The sequence below is a fragment of the Aegilops tauschii genome, chromosome 2 (genome assembly GCF_002575655.3).
Source record: "Aegilops tauschii subsp. strangulata cultivar AL8/78 chromosome 2, Aet v6.0, whole genome shotgun sequence".
Lineage (NCBI taxonomy): Eukaryota > Viridiplantae > Streptophyta > Magnoliopsida > Poales > Poaceae > Aegilops > Aegilops tauschii.
The window spans coordinates 598396102-598416483 of NC_053036.3; the positions used below are offsets into that span (position 1 = coordinate 598396102).

At 49.5% G+C, this 20382-nt stretch overlaps 1 protein-coding gene across 1 annotated transcript; it reads left to right on the forward strand.

Moving 5' to 3' along the window:
* Nucleotides 1-17590: 17590 nt before the first annotated feature.
* Nucleotides 17591-18445, forward strand: LOC109753110 (ethylene-responsive transcription factor ERF003-like). Its single transcript, XM_040401131.3, has 2 exons — nucleotides 17591-17700; nucleotides 17823-18445. Exons 1-2 carry the CDS (start codon nucleotides 17621-17623, stop codon nucleotides 18196-18198), a joined length of 456 nt encoding a protein of 151 aa, XP_040257065.1. The 5' UTR covers nucleotides 17591-17620; the 3' UTR covers nucleotides 18199-18445.
* Nucleotides 18446-20382: the final 1937 nt, after the last annotated feature.

Below are 20382 nucleotides of genomic sequence, written 5' to 3' on the forward strand. Positions count from 1 at the left end.
CCTCGGATGGCGCGATCTGCTCCGGATCTAAGGCCAGAGCTATTACAGGTGCAATTTCCTGGGTACGGTCCGATGACAGATTTAAGTCATGTTCATCGCGGTGACAGGGAGCGGCTGCCGTGGTCTTGAATCCATCGAAGATCAAGTCTCCACGGATATCCGTGACGTAGTTCAAGCTCCCAAATCTGACCTGATGGCCACGGGCGTAGCTGTCGATCTGCTCTAAATGGCCAAGCGAGTTGGCCCGCAGTGTGAAGCCGCCGAATACGAAGATCTGTCCGGGGAGGAAGATTTCCTCTTGGACAGCATCGTTGTAGATGATTGAAGGAGCCATCGAACCTTTTGGGGACGGCACAGTGGAACTCTCAATGAAAGCACCAATGTCGGTGTCAAAACCGGCGGATCTCGGGTAGGGGGTCCCGAACTGTGCGTCTGAGATCGATGGTAACAGGAGACGGGGGACACAATGTTTACCCAGGTTCGGGCCCTCTCTATGGAGGTAATACCCTACTTCCTGCTTGAATGATCTGGATGAATATGAGTATTACAAGAGTTGATCTACCATGAGATCGTAATGGCTAAAACCCTAGAAGTCTAGCCTGTATGACTATATATCTTTCCGGACTACGCCCACCGGTTTATATAGACATCGGAGGGGACTAGGGTTGTACAAAGTCGGTTACAGAGAAAAGGAATCTTCATATGAGGATACCAACCTTGCCTTCCACGCCAAGGAGAGTCCCATCCGAACACGGGAGAGAGTCTTCGGTCTTGCATCTTCACAACCCATTAGACAGGCCCATGTCTAACAGGCCGGACGTCCGAGGACCCCTTAGTCCAGGACTCCCTCAGCGACCCCGTCCCGCCTAATATCTTTCTGGAAAGACTTTTTAAGCCATCCATGGTGTGGCAAGGGGAGAGCGGCAACACCAGTCCGGATCCGACCACATCCCCAGATTCCGAACACACTGACACCATCGGGGGCTCAGCCACCGAAATAACATCGTCGGCCCATCTCATCATGGCAGTCATTGCCCCATGGACCGAACCCTTCTTGGCCTACCTTAATAGGCGAGAACTCCCTGAGGATCAGAATGAGGCTCGCCGCATTGTCCGGCATTGGAAAGCCTACAAGGTTCACGATGGAGAACTCTACAAGAAAAGCGCTATCGGAGTACTTCAAAGATGTATCTCTGAGGAAGAGGGGCGGCAGCTCTTGGCTGAAATTCATGCCGGTCTCGGCGGTCACCACGCTGCGGCTCGGGCCCTCGTAAGCAAGGCCTTCCGTACAGGTTTCTATTGGCCGACGGCCCGAGCAGATGCATAGGACCTTGTCCAATGTTGCGTCAGATGCCAGCTTTTCGCCAACCAAAGCCATATGCCACCCACTGCTCTACAAACGATCCCCATCACTTGGCCTTTCACGGTCTGGGACTTGATATGGTCAGAGCCCTTAAAGGAGGAACCCATAAGAAAAAGTATCTGCTGGTCATGGTGGATAAATTCACTAAGTGGATAGAGGCCAAACCAGTTAAAACAGCCGAAGCCGTGCCAGTGATAGAATTCATATCCGGTGTTGTGCACCGTTATGGGGTTCCACACAGCATCATCACCGATAACGGCTCCAATTTCACAGCCGATGAGGTGAAAACCTGGTGTGCTAATCTGGGCATTAAGCTCGATTATGCCTCTTTCTATCACCCGCAAACAAACGGTCAAGTCGAACGGGCCAATGGTCTCATTATGAGCAGCCTTAAACCCAGACTAGTGAGGTGTTTGAGAGAATCAGACAAGCACTGGGTTGAGGAGCTCGACTCCGTACTCTGGGGGATGCGGACCACGCCCAACCGCACCACCGGATATACACCTTTCCTTATGGTGTACGACACGGAGGCGGTGCTACCCTGCGATATTATTCATGACTCACCTCGAGTGCGTATGTACGAAGAGAGAGAGGCCGAGCTTGATCAGCAGGACAACCTACATGCCCTGGAGGAGGAGCGTGATGTAGCAAAAGCCTGTTCCGCATTTTATCAACAACAGGCCCGCAGATATCAAAGCAGAGAAGTACGGGTCAAGACTTATAATGTTGGCGAACTCGTTCTACGCTTGCCGGAGAAGAAAAAGGACAAACTCAAGCCCAAACGGGAGGGTCCCTTCATCATTGACGAAGTTGTCACCGGAGGAGCGTACCACCTGCGTGATGCATCAGTCAATCGCCTAGAGTCGAACCCCTGGAATGCGGTCAGACTCCAAACATTCTATGCCTAGCGCCGAACTCTTTGTTCGTCTCCTTCTCCCTATTGTTTCCATTTTTTCCTCTCTTTTCATTTTTCCTTTTTTAGCCTTACAGCTTGCGTGCGGCTAAACCGTGCACCTGTGACGTACACATTCTCGAACATGTATGTCCATTATACCTGGGGGCTTCTTGGACAGAAGCTTATTTTTATTTTCCGAGCATCAAGCTCATTACCTATGCGATTTTTCTATATGTACCTTTTTCGCCATTATATGCATCGATATGACTTAAGTTTTGGCCAAGCTGGGTTGCCTGGTTCCTGTGCTTATGCCCTACGTTCCCTTTAATTCGGCTAGGGCATAAAGGGAGCACCTCTGCGATTATTACTGCCGGGTCATCCGGATGTGTACCTCAGACTGGGTGAAGCCGAAAGCTAGCATTCTTAAGGGAATATTCGGTCGGCGGACTACAGATGTTCTTTGCATTCACCAAATTATGAACCCCCGGATGTTATGTATACTGCGATTTTTTCAGTCATAGTTCGGACATGCACATTAACGCATGTACGCCCAGGGAAAGGAACCCTTAACGGAACTATTCTCTCTGGAAGATGTTTCTTACAATCACAATGTAATATAACATAGCTAGCCGGATACAACTTCTCTGTTCAAGCAACAATGACCCCTATGCCTGGTTTCCACGCATGCCCGGACTATTTTCCCATTTAGGTATTCGGAAACACTCCGCACCTTCAGGTCCAGAGGTCGAAGCGAAAAGGTTTGCCATGACAATAGTTTTACAATTCGGCTAGGGACAAATATGTCGAGGAAAGTACGTAGTCACTTGGACTCAAATATTTCCTCCTCTATACCGTCTAGCAGGCTGTCTAACTTACAATCCTGTTGGGAATATTTGGCGGCTACTTCTACTTGGTCATATACCGAATTAACGGGAACTTCTTTTCCATCTGACCCTAGAGGTCCGAAACGGGCCATACGATTTGGATCAAGCTTGGTATACCGTGTTTTCACCATGGCCCAGGCCTCTGGTGCACCTTCCCTGTAGGCCGATATCTTCCTTAATCGGAAACGCCACCGCGCTCCTTTGAATAGCTGTATAAGCTCCTCCATACTTCCTGGAGGGGAGGCGGATGGCCATAAGGCCTTGGCAACACTTCACATCGCCTGCCGAGCTTGCTCGTGCATTTGCGACAGCTCTTGCTACAGATCACCCGACGATCCGGACATCTCCTCTTCGGGGCGGCCAGTCAGCATACCTACAAACATAACTCTATCAGTTTCTTTCATCTCTAAATTACTCGAAGGTAAGTTTGACCACATAGTGAATATGCCACCTCGCAGCCTTTTATTTTCCTTCACGGAGTCAGCCAGTTGGGCCCGCACATCTTTCAGTTCTTCGCCCAGCTGGGTGTTGGAATCCTGGAGCTTGTTTTTCTCCTCCCTGACTCATGTCAGCACACATTCGCCTACGAAGAGTAGTCTTTTGGATTCTTTCTCTCCCACTTGAGCGGCTTTGTGACGCCCTCGATTCAATCGTACACTAATCATACACGCAAATGTGTACGATCAAGATCAAGGACTGACGGGAAGATATCACAACACAACTCTAGACACAAATTAAAATAATACAAGCTTTATATTACAAGCCAGGGGCCTCAAGGGATCGAATACATAAGCTTGAATACACAAGAGTCAGCGGAAGCAACAATATCTGAGTACAGACATGAGTTAGACAAGTTTGCCTTAAGAAGGCTAGCACAAAAGCAACATCGATCGAAAAGGCAAGGCATCCTGCCTGGGAGCCTCCTAACTACTCCTGGTCGTCGACGGTCTCCACGTAGTAGTAGGCATCGACGGTGGCATCCGGCTCCTGGGCTCCGACATCTGGTTGCATCAACCGGAAATAAGAAGAAAGGGGAAAAGGGGGGAGCAAAGCAACCGTGAGTACTCATCCAAAGTACTCGCAAGCAAGGATCTACACTACCTATGCAACATTATCAAAGGAAGGTTGTATATGTGGACTGGGCTGCAGAAATGCCAGAATAGAGGGGAGAACCTAGTCCTATCGAAGACTAGCATCTTCTGGAAACCACCATCTTGCAGCAACAGGAGGGAGTAGAGTAGCATAAAGTAAAGTAGTAGTAGTGTTATCAACCTCGGCCAGAGATCCTTTCTCGACTCCCTGCGAGAAAGCAATCCCAGAGCCAAACTATCCAGTTATCATCACAATCCATTTCTCATCACAAGCATCCAGTTCTAGTTGTATCGATCGGGATACAACTCCAAGTGTCCATTACCGTAGGATAGGCTATCGATAGATGTTTTCTTCCCTGCAGGGGTGCACCAACTTACCCACGAAGCTCGATTAACTCCGGCCGGACACACTTTCCTGGGTCTTGCCCGGCCTCGGCCAAACAATACGCCGCAACCCGACCTAGGCTTAATAGAGAGGCCAGCACGCCGGACTAAACCTATGCCCCCAGTGGTCATGGGCCATCTCCCCGGGAACTCCTCCACGTTGCGAACGCGGCCGGTGAGCAGACCTAGCTACCCCCTTAAAAAGGCAGGTGCTTACCAGTCCAACCCGGCGCGCGCCGCTCAGTCGCTGACGTCTATTAAGCTTCGGCTGATGCATACGACGTAGAACGCCCATACTATGCCCACGTGATGGTTAGTGCTATCAGGCCAGAGGCCCCTCGGATCAAATATCCAAATCATAGTGGATTAGGAGCACGCGGTAACAAGCAGAGACTCACGAAAGATGTGACCCCGTTGCCCCGTCTCGAGGACATGCGTCAAGGGCTAGGAATGCCCGGCCACACCTCGTAATTATCTCGCGGGCACCCTCCAGGTCAACCCGACTCCACATCACTCGCAATTAAGCTCGCGCGGGTACCCCTCAGAGCCGACCTGTCTTTAGTAACATGGTTCAGTGTAAAGTCATAGTAACCATAGTAACTGTGTGTCTAACACCAAGGGGAAAACCTGAGGAATCCCCATTGACGGATTCCACTCGATGTAATCATCAAGGTGAACGTAAGAGGAACCACCCTCGAAGTTCACACTTGAGGGGTTGCACGACAGAGTCGTATCGGAAGTGGTTAAGGCGGAATCACCCTCGATGACCACGACCGAATAGCTACACTACAGGGTAACATCAGAAGTGCTGATGAGGTCTCACCCCCGGCACTCGATAGTAACCCAGTAGTGTCGAGCAACTAAGGGGAAAGTGATGTGCGGTGTCGGGGCCTGGTCTTCGATCCCGTTGATCGGGTCTTCGATGATGAAGGAGGGGCAACAAGGACAAGGTGGGGGTCACTGATGGAACACTAACCAACCTATACTAAGCAGTTCAGGATAAGCATGTAAGGTAGAATGAGCAGGTTACAAAAGCAGGCTATGCACCAGAATAGGAACAAACAATAACAGTAGCAAAAATCTAATGCAAGCATGAGAGAAAGGAATGGGTGATTTCGGGATGATCAAAGGGGGGCTTGCCTGGTTGCTCTGGCAAGGAGGGGTCGTCGTTGACGTAGTCGATCACAGGGGCAGCATCGGTCTTGGGGTCTACCGGAGAGAAGAGGGGGAAGAAACAGTAAATATAAAGCAAGCATAGCATCACAAAGCATAACATGGCAATATGTTGTGCCGGGTGTGACCTAACGTATGGCTACACGATATAGGTGAAGGGGGAATTCAACCGGAAATGTTGTCCCAGTTCCGGACCTGTGACAGACAGATGACCGGAGGGGAAAATGCTCCATGTTCAGATAGTTAGAGGCATCTGACAGGTATGTGGGTAGCGTATTCGGGTTCGTCTCGTCATTCTGAGCAACTTTCATATATAAAGTTTTTTTAATCTGAGCTATGGATTATTTTATATGATTTTCTAAAGTTTTTAAAACATTTTTTTGAACTTCTTTAATTAACAAAATTTAAATTAGTAAAAAGCTAAACTGATATGGGCACATATAAGTGTACCCAGCGCTGCAACAAAGGGGCTGTCAGGTGGGTCCAACGGACCCAGTCAATTGCTGACTCAGCATTGACTGTTGACTTGGTCAAATGGTGAACAGTATATGTGGGACCCGCATGTCATTCTCACTTGTAAATTTAACACTGATTTAGCATTTAACTTAGAAGTGGACCCCATCTGTCATTGTCACATATTACATTAGGATTATTTTAAACTAGTTATTTAACAGGGGGCCACACGTTAGTGTCTATGGTTAATCCTAAGTAACCCTAAACACTAATTAAACTGGCCCCTAGACAGCGCACAGGGCCAGCAGAGGCCATCCCCATGTCGCACGCCGGGCACAAGGCCACGGCGGGGATCGCCGGCCGGCGGATTCCGGTGGCCGAGGGGTGCGTGGGCGGGAGCGCTGGAGTGCTCGAGTCAGCGAGCAGCGTCGAGCGTGGTCCGCAGCAGGAGGGCGCTGGCGGCAGCGTGCAGCGAGTGAGCGGCCGCAGGCATAGGTAGGCGCGGTGATGCGCGTGAGGTGCGAGCGGCAGCGGCCACGACGTTTTGGGACAAGGAGGAATGGGGGAACCGGGCGCGTGAGCTCACCCCCGGTGTAGGGGAACGGTGCGGCGAGGCCTGGGGAGGTCCGGCGAGGTGGAACGGCGGCGGGGCGAGGTGGTGGCGACGGTGAACGACGTTGGCGTTGGGGAGCCATTGGGGAGGAGGTCGAGGACGAGGAGCCGCTTGGCAGGGAGGCGGTCCGGCGAGGGGGGTTCCGAGCGGCGACGGGGCAGTCCGGCTAGCAGCGAGGTAGCGCGTCAGGGTCGAGGAGGCGACGGGCATCAGGGCGAAGCGGGATCTGGCTCCTCTGCCTCGATCCAGACGGGGGGAGGAGAAGAGGGAGAGAGGGGAACGTGGGAGGAGCGAGTGCGGAGTGGGGTGCGGCAATTAGGTCACGGGGAAGGGGTTAGGTGTAGGCAGGGGGTGGGCCGGACTGACAGCCTATTGGACAGTTGGGCCGGTTGGCCATCTGGGTCAAGGCCCAGCAGGGAGGAGGGCTTTTCTTTTCTTTTTTGCAGCTTTTGCCCTTTTTTTCTTTTAGGCACAAAGGACTTTGCAAAAATATGCCACTGGCCAAACAAGTTCAAAGAATTATTGGGCACTGCCATAAAAAGATTGTGAGGCTTTTGAAATAGCTTGCATTTTTTTATAAATGAAAAAGGCATTTAATCTATTGCTTAGGTCATTGTTTTAATTGGTTTTGGCCATTTGAACACCTTGCAAAAATGTTGGTTCACCACCAATATTAACAAATGACTATTTGCCACAAGATGAACATTTTAGATTTCATGTCTCACAAATAAGAATGTTTGACTTTTGATTGGATTTGAATTTGAATGGTGATTTGGATCAAGTGAAGATTAGCAACAGTAACATGATGACATGGCACCATTAACAGGTGATTACTGTAGCATGACACTGGGGGTGTTACAAATCTCCTCCACTACAAGAAATCTCGTCCCGAGATTTAAGTGCGGAAGTAAAGAGTAACTTCGGGTGAACTGACCCTTATAGGGTTAATTATCTGGTGAAGAATTCAGGAAATGTGGCAGAAGTATATCTCTAGTTGAAACTTAAGAAAACATCGAGAGCAAAATATGAAGGTACAATAGGGAGGTTCAAGCGAATGGACAAACGATCGATACCTGAACAGAGTGTGACAAGGGGGTTCAGAGCATCGGGAATAGATCATCTCTCGGACGGTGGCTCGTGTCAACACACAAAGCCAAGAGCAAATGATACTTCGGAATAAAGGATATACAGGAGAGTCAGGTTCTGATCCTGTGGAACTGTGGGTTATGGGCCCACCATGTGGGTTAAAAGTAGAAAGAGCGGTGACATGTTACACTGTTATGATAGCAAGCTTTGTCGGAGGATAGTCTGTCAGTTATGTTGGCAACCACGTTGGTACCAAGGGTGAGGGACGAAGAGAACCATATTCCTGCTCGTTGAACGAGGCGGACCAATCAGCAAGGTTCGCGTCCATCGGTGGTTACCGGAATGTCATCAACAATAGTAACAGGGTCTCACTTACAAGGTTGTACATCGGGGCGTTTTATAAGCAGCGAATTATTTCTGCTTATATCATATAGATCACAAGAAGGTTAAACAAACCAATGGAAAGGAAAATGAAATTATCGGATTAATCAGACCAATGGAAAGGAAAATGTGTTTACACACCAGAATTGGGAGTATATCCTTCCCAAGGGGAAGCGGAGCAGGATATACATGATATGACAGCAAGTTCAAAAGCATTTAGATAAAGGGGGCGAGGGAACAATCATGATATTACCCATACAACGGTGTTTGGATAATAGATCAAGAAACATTCGACAATGTGCTTCCAATGTTCTTATTGATATTCGGAAAACCTCAGTCATGCTTTGAGGTAGCATTAACATGGTGTTCCAAGTAGGGGTTTGAGTTGAAGATCACAAGAAATACTCAAAGAACAATTCCTGGAATAGCAAGGAGTCCAAGGTATAACCAAGACATGATCAATCATGTGTTGGAAAGAAGACAAGGGGGTAGTCGATGATAACACAAATCATCGTAGGTCAAGGATGGTATTTCTCACCATGAATTCAATTGTCATTTCAACAGAAGTCAAAATGTTGATGCTGATCACGACGCCTTTGTCAAGAGGCTCTATGAAGATGCCATCAAGGAGCGATGCCATCAAGCAATAGGAAGGACGAAGCGAAAGGCTATTGGAACCATGAGTACGACACAAAGTCGAAATCAAACTTTCTGTTCAAGGTGAAACGATATGACGACAAAGATCGATGTAAGCTTATCTTATCATCGAAAATTATGCTCCGGGAAGAAGGACCAGGTAGCACAGTTAAAATTTAGCACGATAATGACATAGCCGGCCAGGCTAGGAATGACTAGAAGGATTATAAAACTCGTAAGGAATGAAAATTACTTAGACTTATAGAATCGGAGTGCGGAACCGATTCAACCGTTTCACTCATCAGTGTCCTCGAATGATTAATTTACTCAGATCCCGGGGGAAATCTGAAATCGGTGAGAAGAAATACTAGATGGAGACTCATAGGAAGCAACACAGTTTTTTGATATTCTCGAGGTACCGGAGGGTAATACTCGAAGGAAGATCAAAATAGAGGTTGCGGAGATGCATTGATCTGCAGAAGACAAGTGCTTTAACTTGTCCGAGAAATGGAATTAAAGGGAAACAATCATGGTCAGAACCACGGTTGCCAAGGACCAAACATAGATACCGTAAGAGCTAATAATAAGGGGATTATTATATCACAAGAAGCTTCCAGGATAAGATCCACATTAGGTCCATGGGCATGAACACAAAGTTCAAGGTCGACTCCCACTTCTCTAATGCATAACCTTTCATTCACTTCTCGCGTTCAATGAAGTTGTAGGGTTGAAATGTTATCTGGCAAAACACCAGAAGAGTAAGACTCGTTAAAACTCTCGGGTTCAAACGGATTATGGGAGGCATAGGTTCTACCCATAGGGGCATCTTAGGAACCTATTCCACAAACTTCAGAAGTAAACAACACAAGCTCGAAAGCAGAGCATGGTTGACAAAAGGCGAGGATACAATTACCAAAGGCATTATGTATTTGGGAAAGAACTTCATGAGGTTCTTTGAATATGAAGGACACTGTCAGATGATAATCCAATAATGGATCCGGCGATCCACAACGGAGCTGATGTTAGTATCGATATTCAATCAAAAGAAGAAATAATGCAGAGGCATCGGATTTTGGAAATATCTGATAATTCCAAAGCTTAAATGCAAAGGAATTATGATTTCCAATTCAGGGGATCAGAAGCAGACGCTCTGATCAAGGATGGAGAAGTAGAATAGACCTAGGGGCACAATCGATGACAAATAGATAGGTCGAGAACCGACTCATGTTCAAAATGACGTCTGAGCCAGAAAGATAATTTAGAAGGATCAACTGATGATTGCGTGCTTTCACACACATGTTGAATCGATAGGATCAAAATGATGGTGTCAAAGGATACTAATGAATATTGCTACACATATGGAAAGCATCCATAATGCAAGCAGACAAGTATTTGCAGAGCAATAGTTTGAAGAGGATTCTCAGAAGATCGAATAGTATTTACAAGTATTTTGAAAAGCATATGAACTACTGGGGATGAGTGGACCCCGGTTAAGTGAATTATCCTTAGTGAAAAAAGAAGCTGCAAAGCAGAAGGCACAAGGATTCTCGGAACAACGGAGAGTCCTAGGGGTATCTTGTAACAACATGAGCAACTGGGGATGAAGGTACAAGCGGTAAGGAGGTTATCCACGAGGATTACCGGTGGTCAGGAACTGTAAGGCAGTGGGCACAGAGTTTCGAGAAACATCGAGGAGTATCCGCAGAATCTTCTGGCGAAGCAGGCGGTCATTGGTAACGTCGGGGCTCTCCGGGAGGAAGTGGGTACGACAACCTAATGTCGGAGTTAGTAAAATGTTTAAGCTGAATAGAAGAGAGATTAGAATCCCAGAGTATAGACGAGGAATATAAGATCCTAGTACCACCCATCGGCGACGTGGGCCCATAAGCCACACAGCCAAGTTAGTAAAACAGTTTTGGATGACTAGACTTAACTTTGGCCAAGGAGTTGTAAGGGGGGCTACCTATAGGCAGTTGGCTCTAATACCAACTTGTGACGCCCTCGATTCAATCGTAAACTAATCATACACACAAATGTGTACGATCAAGATCAAGGACTCACGGGAAGATATCACAACACAACTCTAGACACAAATTAAAATAATACAAGCTTTATATTACAAGCCAGGGGCCTCGAGGGATCGAATACATAAGCTCGAACACACAAGAGTCAGCGGAAGCAACAATATCTAAGTATAGACATGAGTTAGACAAGTTTGCCTTAAGAAGGCTAGCATAAAAGCAACATCGATCGAAAAGGCAAGGCCTCCTGCCTGGGAGCCTCCTAACTACTCCTGGTCGTCGGCGGTCTCCACGTAGTAGTAGGCATCGACGGTGGCATCTGGCTCCTGGGCTCCGACATCTGGTTGCATCAACCGGAAAGAAGAAGAAAGGGGAAAAAGGGGGAGCAAAGCAACCGTGAGTACTCATCCAAAGTACTCGCAAGCAAAGATCTACACTACCTATGCAACATTATCAAAGGAAGGTTGTATATGTGGACTGGGCTGCAGAAATGCCAGAATAGAGGGGAGAACCTAGTCCTATCAAAGACTAGCATCTTCTGGAAACCACCATCTTGCAGCAACAGGAGGGAGTAGATTAGCATAAAGTAAAGTAGTAGTAGTGTTATCAACCTCGGCCAGAGATCCTTTCTCGACTCCCTGCGAGAAAGCAATCCCAGAGCCATACTATCCAGTTATCATCACAATCCATTTCTCATCACAAGTATCCAGTTCTAGTTGTATCGATCGGGATACAACTCCAAGTGTCCGTTACCGTAGGACAGGCTATCGATAGATGTTTTCTTCCCTGCAGGGGTGCACCAACTTACCCACCACGCTCGATTAACTCCAGTCGGACACACTTTCCTGGGTCATGCCCGGCCTCGGCCAAACAATACGCCGCAACCCGACCTTGGCTTAATAGAGAGGCCAGCACGTCGGACTAAACGTATGCCCCCCGGGGTCACAGGCCATCTCCCCGGGACCTCCTGCACGTTACGAACGCGGCCGGTAAGCAGACCTAGCTACCCCCTTAAAAAGGCAGGTGCATACCTGTACAACCCAGCGCGCGCCGCTCAGTCGATGATGTCTATTAAGCTTCGGCTGATGCATACGACGCAGAACGCCCATACTATGCCCACGTGATGGTTAGTGCTATCAGGCCAGAGGCCCCTCGGATCAAATATCCAAATCGTAGTGGATTAGGAGCACGCGGTAACAAGCAGAGACTCACGAAAGATGTGACCCCGTTGCCCCGTCTCGAGGACTTGCGGCAAGGGCTAGGAATGCCCGGCAACGCCTCGTAATTATCTCGCGGGCACCCTCCAGGTCAACCCGACTCCACATCACTCGCAATTAAGCTCGCGCGGGTACCCCTCAGAGCCGACCCGTCTTTAGTAACATGGTTAAGTGTAAAGTCATAGTAACCATAGTAACTGTGTGTCTAACACCAAGGGGAGAACCTGAGGATTCACCCTTGACGGATTCCACTCGATGTAATCATCAAGGTGAACGTAAGAGGAACCACCCTCGAAGTTCACACTTGAGGGGTTGCACGACAGAGTCGTATCGGAAGTGGTTAAGGCGGAATCACCCTAGATGACCACGACCGAATAGCTACACTACAGGGTAACATCAGAAGTGCTGATGAGGTCTCACCCCCGGCACTCGATAGTAACCCAGTAGTGTCGAGCAACTAAGGGGAAAGTGATGTGCGGTGTCGGGGCCTGGTCTTCGATCCCGTTGATCGGGTCTTCGATAATGAAGCAGGGGCAACAAGGACAAGGTGGGGTTCACTGATGGATCACTAACCAACCTATACTAAGCAGTTTAGGAAAAGAAGTTAAGGTACAATGAGCAGGTTACAAAAGCAGGCTATGCATCAGAATAGGAACAAACAATAACAGTAGCAAAAATCTAATGCAAGCATGAGAGAAAGGAATGGGCGATTTCGGGATGATCAAAGGGGGGGCTTGCCTGGTTGCTCTGGCAAGGAGGGGTCGTCGTCGACGTAGTCGATCACAGGGGCAGCATCGGTCTCGGGGTCTACCGGAGAGAAGAGGGGGAAGAAACCGTAAATATAAAGCAAACATAGCATCACAAAGCATAACATGGCAATATGTTGTGCCGGGTGTGACCTAACGTATGGCTACATGATATAGGTGAAGGGGGAATAGGGGGAAGCGGGCGCTGGCGGCGGCGTGCAGCGAGTGAGCGGCCGCAGGCGTAGGTAGGTGCGGTGATGCGCGTGAGGTGCGAGCGGCAGCGGCCACGACATTTCGGGATGAGGGGGAATAGGGGGAAGCGGGCGCGTGAGCTCACCGCCGGTGCCGGGGAACGGTGCGGCGAGGCCTGGGGAGGTCCGGCGAGGCGGAACGGCGGCGGGGCGAGGTGGCAGCGACGGCGAACAGCGTTGCCATCGGGGAGCCGTTGGGGAGGAGGTCGAGGACGAGGAGGCATTTGGCAGCGAGGCGGTCCGGCGAGGGGGGTTCCGAGCGGCGGCGGGGCAGTCCGGCTAGCGGCGAGGTAGCGCGTCAGGGTCGAGGAGGCGACGGGCATCGGGGCGGCGCGGGATCTGGCTCCTCTGCCTCGATCCAGACGGGGGGAGGAGACGAGGGAGAGAGGGGAACGTGGGAGGAGTGAGTGCGGAGTGGGGTGCGGCAATTAGGGTACGGGGAAGGGGTTAGGTGTAGGAAGGGGGTGGGCCGGACTGACGGCCTGGTGGCCAGTTGGGCCGGTTGGCCATCTGGGTCAAGGCCCAGCAGGGAGGAGGGCTTTTTCTTTTCTTTTTTGCAGCTTTTGCCCTTTTTTTCTTTTAGCCACAAAGGACTTTGCAAAAATATGCCACTGGCCAAACAATTTCAAAGAATTATTGGGCACTGCCATAAAAAGATTGTGAGGCTTTTGAAATAGCTTGCATTTTTTTATAAATGAAAAAGGCATTTAATCTATTGCTTAGGTCACTGTTTTAATTGGTTTAGGCTATTTAAACACCTTGCAAAAATGATGGTTCACCACCAATATTAACAAATGACTATTTGCCACAAGATGAATATTTTAGATCTCATGTCTCACAAATAAGAATTTTTTACTTTAGATTGGATTTGAATTTGAATGGTGATTTGGATCAAGTGAAGATTAGCAACAGTAACATGATGACATGGCACCATTAATAGGTGATTACTGTAGCATGACACTGGGGGTGTTACAGGCTTTCAGTTGCTCCTCCAGTTGATCTAACGATCCTGTCATGAGATAAGCAATAGTGTTAGCATAGCTCGCATATAATTATGTTTTCTCGATGGAGGGGAATATTACCAGGTGACGCCTTCTTGGATTTCTCCAGTTCGGCGGTAACAGCAGTTAGCTGTGTCTGACACTTTTCTAGCTCTTGAGACAATATTTTGTTCTTCTCCGTAAGCACCTGGTTATACAATGATCCTTAAATCGATTGTATCAACTGGTTCATGTCTCGGGGGCTACTGGTATATAATTATCATATTTGGACAATGTAAACTTACCTGCATATCTTTTAAATGCTGATCTGTGGCTCTGTTAAGCCCATCTCGAGCAGCTCGGATGTATGCATCAGCCGAGCTGAAGGCATTGAATGCCTGTTTGTAAAGCTGGGGTCTCGGCCGTTGGGAGCCGATGATTCATGGCGCTCTCCACTTCCGAGTTTGTGACGGATACATCATCTGAATCCCCTACCGAAGGACAATCCGGCATCACTCCCGTATCAGCCCCCATCTTTACGGCAGGATCTGGATCCCGGCCGTTGGGAGTATGACCGGCGGGACCCCCGGACATAGTCCGGCGAACTCTTTTTCTGATACAGGACAAACGGAAAAAGTCACAGTTGGATGCGACTTCCAAGGGGCATATTTACAAATCCATACTTCTTCGATGAAGGCACGGCCGTGTTTTCGTTTGCCTTCCTCTTCGAAGGCTTTCCCGGCGTGGGGGGCGCTCTCTTTGGAGTAGCCTTTGGGGTAGCATGGCGCGCCGAACGCCTCCCCTTTGGAGCACGAGACAGTGCGGTGGGTGAGGCAGAACGAGGGAACTCTTTCGGATGAGATGTCTCCTGATTACTTACGTGTGAGGCAGGGAGAAGACCGGGATAGTCGGTGGTGATGGCCACTTCGTGCCGTCATAGCTCGCCTGGTAAAACACCCCATCCTCGAGCACCACGAATATATCCGGATCCTCTTCGAATCCGGGTCAAGGTCCCGGTTGTGGTCCTCTGGCTGTGGGGCGGGGCTGTGAAGCCCCTCAGAGATCTTTCGTTATTTCTGTTATAAATGGACGGATTAATATTCACTAAAAGTGACTCAGGGGGTGGAGTGAGTAGAGCAGAGGGGTTGGGGCTTACCTAGCTAGGAGGATTGTACATGGAAAATCCATCTCTGCGCTTAATACAAATAAATTCCTCTTCCTCCCCTTTGAACAGTTCGGCCAATATTTTGGCCAAAGCGGTGGGGGTGTCCGGACCCTTCCGGCTGCAGCGGGAAGCGTCATCCTCCCCATTATAGTGCCACATGGGAAGCCCTCTGTATTGGAGTGGCTGAACCCCTCGTACTATGGAAGTCACCATTACCTTGACTATTGATAATCCGGACTAGACAATTGTCTTTATCTTGCCCATGAGTTGACGGACTTCCGCACTATCTTCCTCCTCGAGGCTCCGAGGGCGCCAGCTGTGGCGTTTCTTCAACGAAACGCTTGTGAATTCAGGAAGACCCCTTCGGACTGGGTCAGGAAGTGCAACGTCCTCAATATAAAACCATTCGGAAGGCCACTCTTCGGATGCCTTCTTCGGTGTGCCGGACGGGTATCCGGTCTCGGCGATGCGCCATACCTCGGCTCCGCCCACTTCAAATATTGATCCCTCGTGATTACGCGGGACGAAGCAGAATAGCTTCCTCCACATTTCAAAATGGGCATCACAACCCAGGAATAGCTCGCAAAAAGCGACGTAACCCGCGATGTGCAGGATGGAGGCAGGAGTGAAGTTGTGCAGTTGGAGGCCATAATACTCCAGAAGCCCTCGGAGGAACGGATGGATTGGAAATCCAACGCCTCTCAGCAGGTAGGAAACAAAGCACACTAGTTCCCCCCGGGATGGATTGGGGAAATTCTCCGCCTGATCCCCGCCATTGAAAGAGGTCAACCCAGCCCGAACAGGGACCAGATTCGCGGGGGGGGGGGGGGGGGGGGGGGGGGGGGAATCCCTGTGTTTGGACCTTCACCAGCTGACCGTGGGATACAGAGCATCTCTCCCAATCGCCTTTTTCTGGGCCGTAGGGACGGGAGGAGGAACTGGGAGCGCTAGCCATGTTGGAGTGGTCTTTCCTAGCAAGCTGTGAGGATTTTTCCGCGTGGTGCAGAATGGATCTGAGATCCAATCTCTTTAAATAGATGCTCTTTCTTACATGGCCGGGGTGTTATGTGCAAAAATACCCTGACCTCTCACATTCGCTCGACACGTGGAAGCTGAAGTCGTTGATACACAGAAGCCGAGGGGTACGACATTAAATGGAAGGCCGAATACATCTCTCTGAAGTCATTGGAGGAGGAACCCACCTTGCAATGCCGAAAACAATCTACTGAGGGAGTCCTAGACTAAGGGGCCCTCGGGCGTCCGGCCTCTTAGCCGTGGGCCAGACTGATGGGCTGTGAAGATACAAAAACCGAAGACTAGTACCCGTGTCCGGATGGGACTCTCCTTGGCGTGGAAGGCAAGCTTGGCGACCAGATGTAACCGACTTTATGTAACCCTAGTTCCCTCCGGTGTCTATATAAACCAGAGGGCTTACTCCGTAGAGGCCAATCATTAGAATCATAGTCATACAGGCTAGACTTCTAGGGTTTTAGCCATTACGATCTCGTGGTAGATCAACTCTTGTAATACTCATACTCATCAAGATCAATCAAGCAGGAAGTAGGGTATTGCCTCCATAGAGAGGGCCCGAACCTGGGTAAACATTGTGTCCCCTGTCTCCTGTTACCATCGACCTTAGACGCACAGTTCGGGACCCCCTACTCGAGATCCACCGGTTTTGACACCGACATTGGTGCTTTCATTGAGAGTTCCGCTGTGACGTCGAAGACAAGATCGATGGCTCGCTCGATTTTCATTTTAAAACTGCCATATTTTGATTTTTCTTTACAACTAAAACTATCATAAAATGATGTTCGCTTGTCATCCTCTCTGAGCGAACGTTCGCTGGGTAACATTACTGTTATCTATCTCTATGAATAGGATTTCTGCGCCATACTCAGGCCCCGCCGCGGCACTGCTGCTAACCTTACTGTACGTATCGTACATGTATCATCTATATCTGCAGGACGTACACTACATTAATGAAGCATATCCATCCATAGGCTGTGGTCAACTTGTGGTCGTCTCATCATGCACCCTGCACTAATGAACCATCAATGTCTGGTATTACATTTTGCCACACTGATCGATCTTGTCTGATCAATGAGATAATATCGCGCACTGATGAGCGTATATCTCAAGAAAGATCGCGGTCTATCACTTGCAGCCCCCCGACCCTACCCCCGAGCGGCGATATATATAAACCCGACGTGTCTGCCATCAGGCAATGAGAGATCAACGCCGGCCTGGTAGGGTAATCAGTGCTCCTCCGACCGACGACATGCCGAAGCTGCAGAAGTACAGAGGAGTGAGGCAGAGGCACTGGGGCTCCTGGGTCTCCGAGATCCGCCATCCTCTCCTGTAAGTCCGCAAACTGTATATTCATCTCTGTCGGTGCAGTTTTCTGTCAGTGGTCAGCTGCTCGCCACGTACGATTGATATGTACTGATCTGTGTTTGCATTTTTGTGTGTGGTGGGTGCAGGAAGAAGACTAGGGTCTGGCTTGGCTCGTATGAGACGGCGGAGGACGCGGCACGGGCGTACGACCAGGCGGCACAGCTCATGAGCGGGCCCACGGCACGCACCAACTTCCCCTCCGGCGCCCCCGTCGGCGGCAGCCTGTCCCCTGCCCTGCGCGCCAAGGTGGAGAAATGCTGCATGCCGACGGCGAAGGGCGCCGAGATGACCGGGGCGGCCATGGCTAGAGGCTACGACGCCCGCCAAAACAAGCTCGAGGACATCATCAAAGTCGTGGACGAGGAGGAGGAGTGCATCGAGGAGATGATCAGGGAGCTCACCCACTACGGCTCTATGGAGATCGTCCTCTCCCCCGCCTGCTCCAGCAGTCCAGCTCCGTAATCTAGCTTGCTGGTCATCGACCAGCCAGATCGATCGCTTCGCTAGCTAGCTGGTCCATGCCCATCTTCCATTCCCTTGTCGTCTCTCCCCTTAGCTGTTTTGTAACACCATTAGCTGCCATGAATCAGCACATGCTAGTTTCTATTAGGGCATCTCTAGTCCATCATCCGAAAATCAAATATGGAAGATATTTTTATATATCCACAAAAAAGATATTTTTATATGGAAGATATCTTTTTATAGTAAACGATTGTTGCCGAAGATATCTGACTGGTCACTCGTGCCTCGCTACGCTGCTGCAGGACCAACCCCTTGCGCCAGGTGCCACGCGGACCCTGTGGCCCCCGCACACCGCTCTTCATCCTTACACCGTAGTTCCTAAGAGGAAGGGTAGAAACACTTTTCCTTTTTCCTCTTGGACTTTGCTACATGTACCTAAGCATTCTAGGTAAACCTACGTAAGAGCTGGTTTGTCATGGTTTGATTGGAAGAAAGAATTGCTCGGGCCCCATCCCATGAAATTTGGGGTGGGGGTAGAATTATGCCTCATTCCTTGGCTCTCCCAGACTTCGCCATGGCCCCCGCTCGCAGCCTCCTCCTCCTCCTTACCCATCGCAGCCATGGTCGCTGCAATCGAAGACACGTGATTCACGACCGGCCGCGTCCTCCCTCCCTTCTGCATGCGATGGTTGTGGCCGCCGACAATCTCCTCCTTTCCGCCTTGCGAACCTGCCGAAACAAGGTTGATGACATCATCAAAGGCATGGACGAGGAGGAGGAATGCATCGAGGAGATGATCAAGGAGCTCACCCACTACTGCTCTGTGGAGATCGTCCTCTCCTCCGCCTGCTCCAGCAGTCCAGCTCCATAATATAGCTTGTTGGTCGTCGACCAGCCAGATCGATCGCTTCGCTAGCTAGCTAGTCCATGCCCATCTTCCATTCCCTTGCCTTCTCTCCCCTTACCCGTTTTGTAACACCATTAGCTGCCATGAATCAGCACATGCTAGTATTCTATTAGCGCATCTCTAGTCCATCCTCCGAAAATCAAATATGGAAGATATTTTTATATATCCACAAAAAAAATTATATGGAGGATATCTTTTTATAGTAAACGATTGCTGTCGGTTGACCGGCTGAGTTTTCGGCTAGTCGCTCGCGCCTCGCTACTCTGCTGCAGGACCAACCCCTTGCGCCAGGTGCCACGCAGACCCTGTGGCCCCCGCGCACTGCTCTTCATCCTTACACCGTAGTTCCTAAGAGGAAGGGTAGTAAAAATGATTGAAATTATCATCGATCAAACTTAGGCACTTTGCTAGCATTCACACTTCATAAATTATTTCTTTTATCATTTACCTACTCGAGGACGAGCAGGAATTGAGCTTGGGGATGCTGATACGTCTCCAACGTATCTACAGTCTATGAAGTATTCATGCTATTATATTACCTGTTTTTGATGTTTATGGGCTTTACTAAACACTTTTATATTATTTTTGGGACTAACCTATTAACCAGAGGCCCAGCCCAAATTGTTGTTTTCTTGCCTATTTCAGTGTTTCGAAGAAAAGGAATATCAAACGGAGTCCAAACGGAATGAAACCTTCGGGAGAGTTATTTTTGGAGCGGAAGCAATCCAGGAGACTTGGAGTAGACGTCAGGGAAGCTTCGAGGTGGCCACAAGGCAGGGAAGCGCGCCTGCCCCCCTGGGCGCGCCCCACCCTCATGGGCCCCTCGTGGCTCCCCTGACCGACTTCTTTCGCCTATATATATCCATATACCCTAAAAACATCGGGGAGCATAATAGATCGGGAGTTCCGCCGCCGCAAGCCTCTGTAGCCACCAAAAACCAATTGGGACCCTGTTCCGGCACCCTGCCGGAGGGGGGATCCCTCACCGCTGGCCATCTTCATCATCCCGGCGCTCTCCATGATGAGGAGGGAGTAGTTCACCCTCGGGGCTGTGGGTATGTACCAGTAGCTATGTGTTTGATCTCTCTCTCTCTCGTGTTCTTGAGGTGGTACGATCTTGATGTATCGCGAGCTTTGCTATTATAGTTGGATCTTATGATGTTTCTCCCCCTCTACTCTCTTGTAATGGATTGAGTTTTCCCTTTGAAGTTATATTATCGGATTGAGTCTTTAAGGATTTGAGAACACTTGATGTATGTCTTGAATGTGCTTATTTG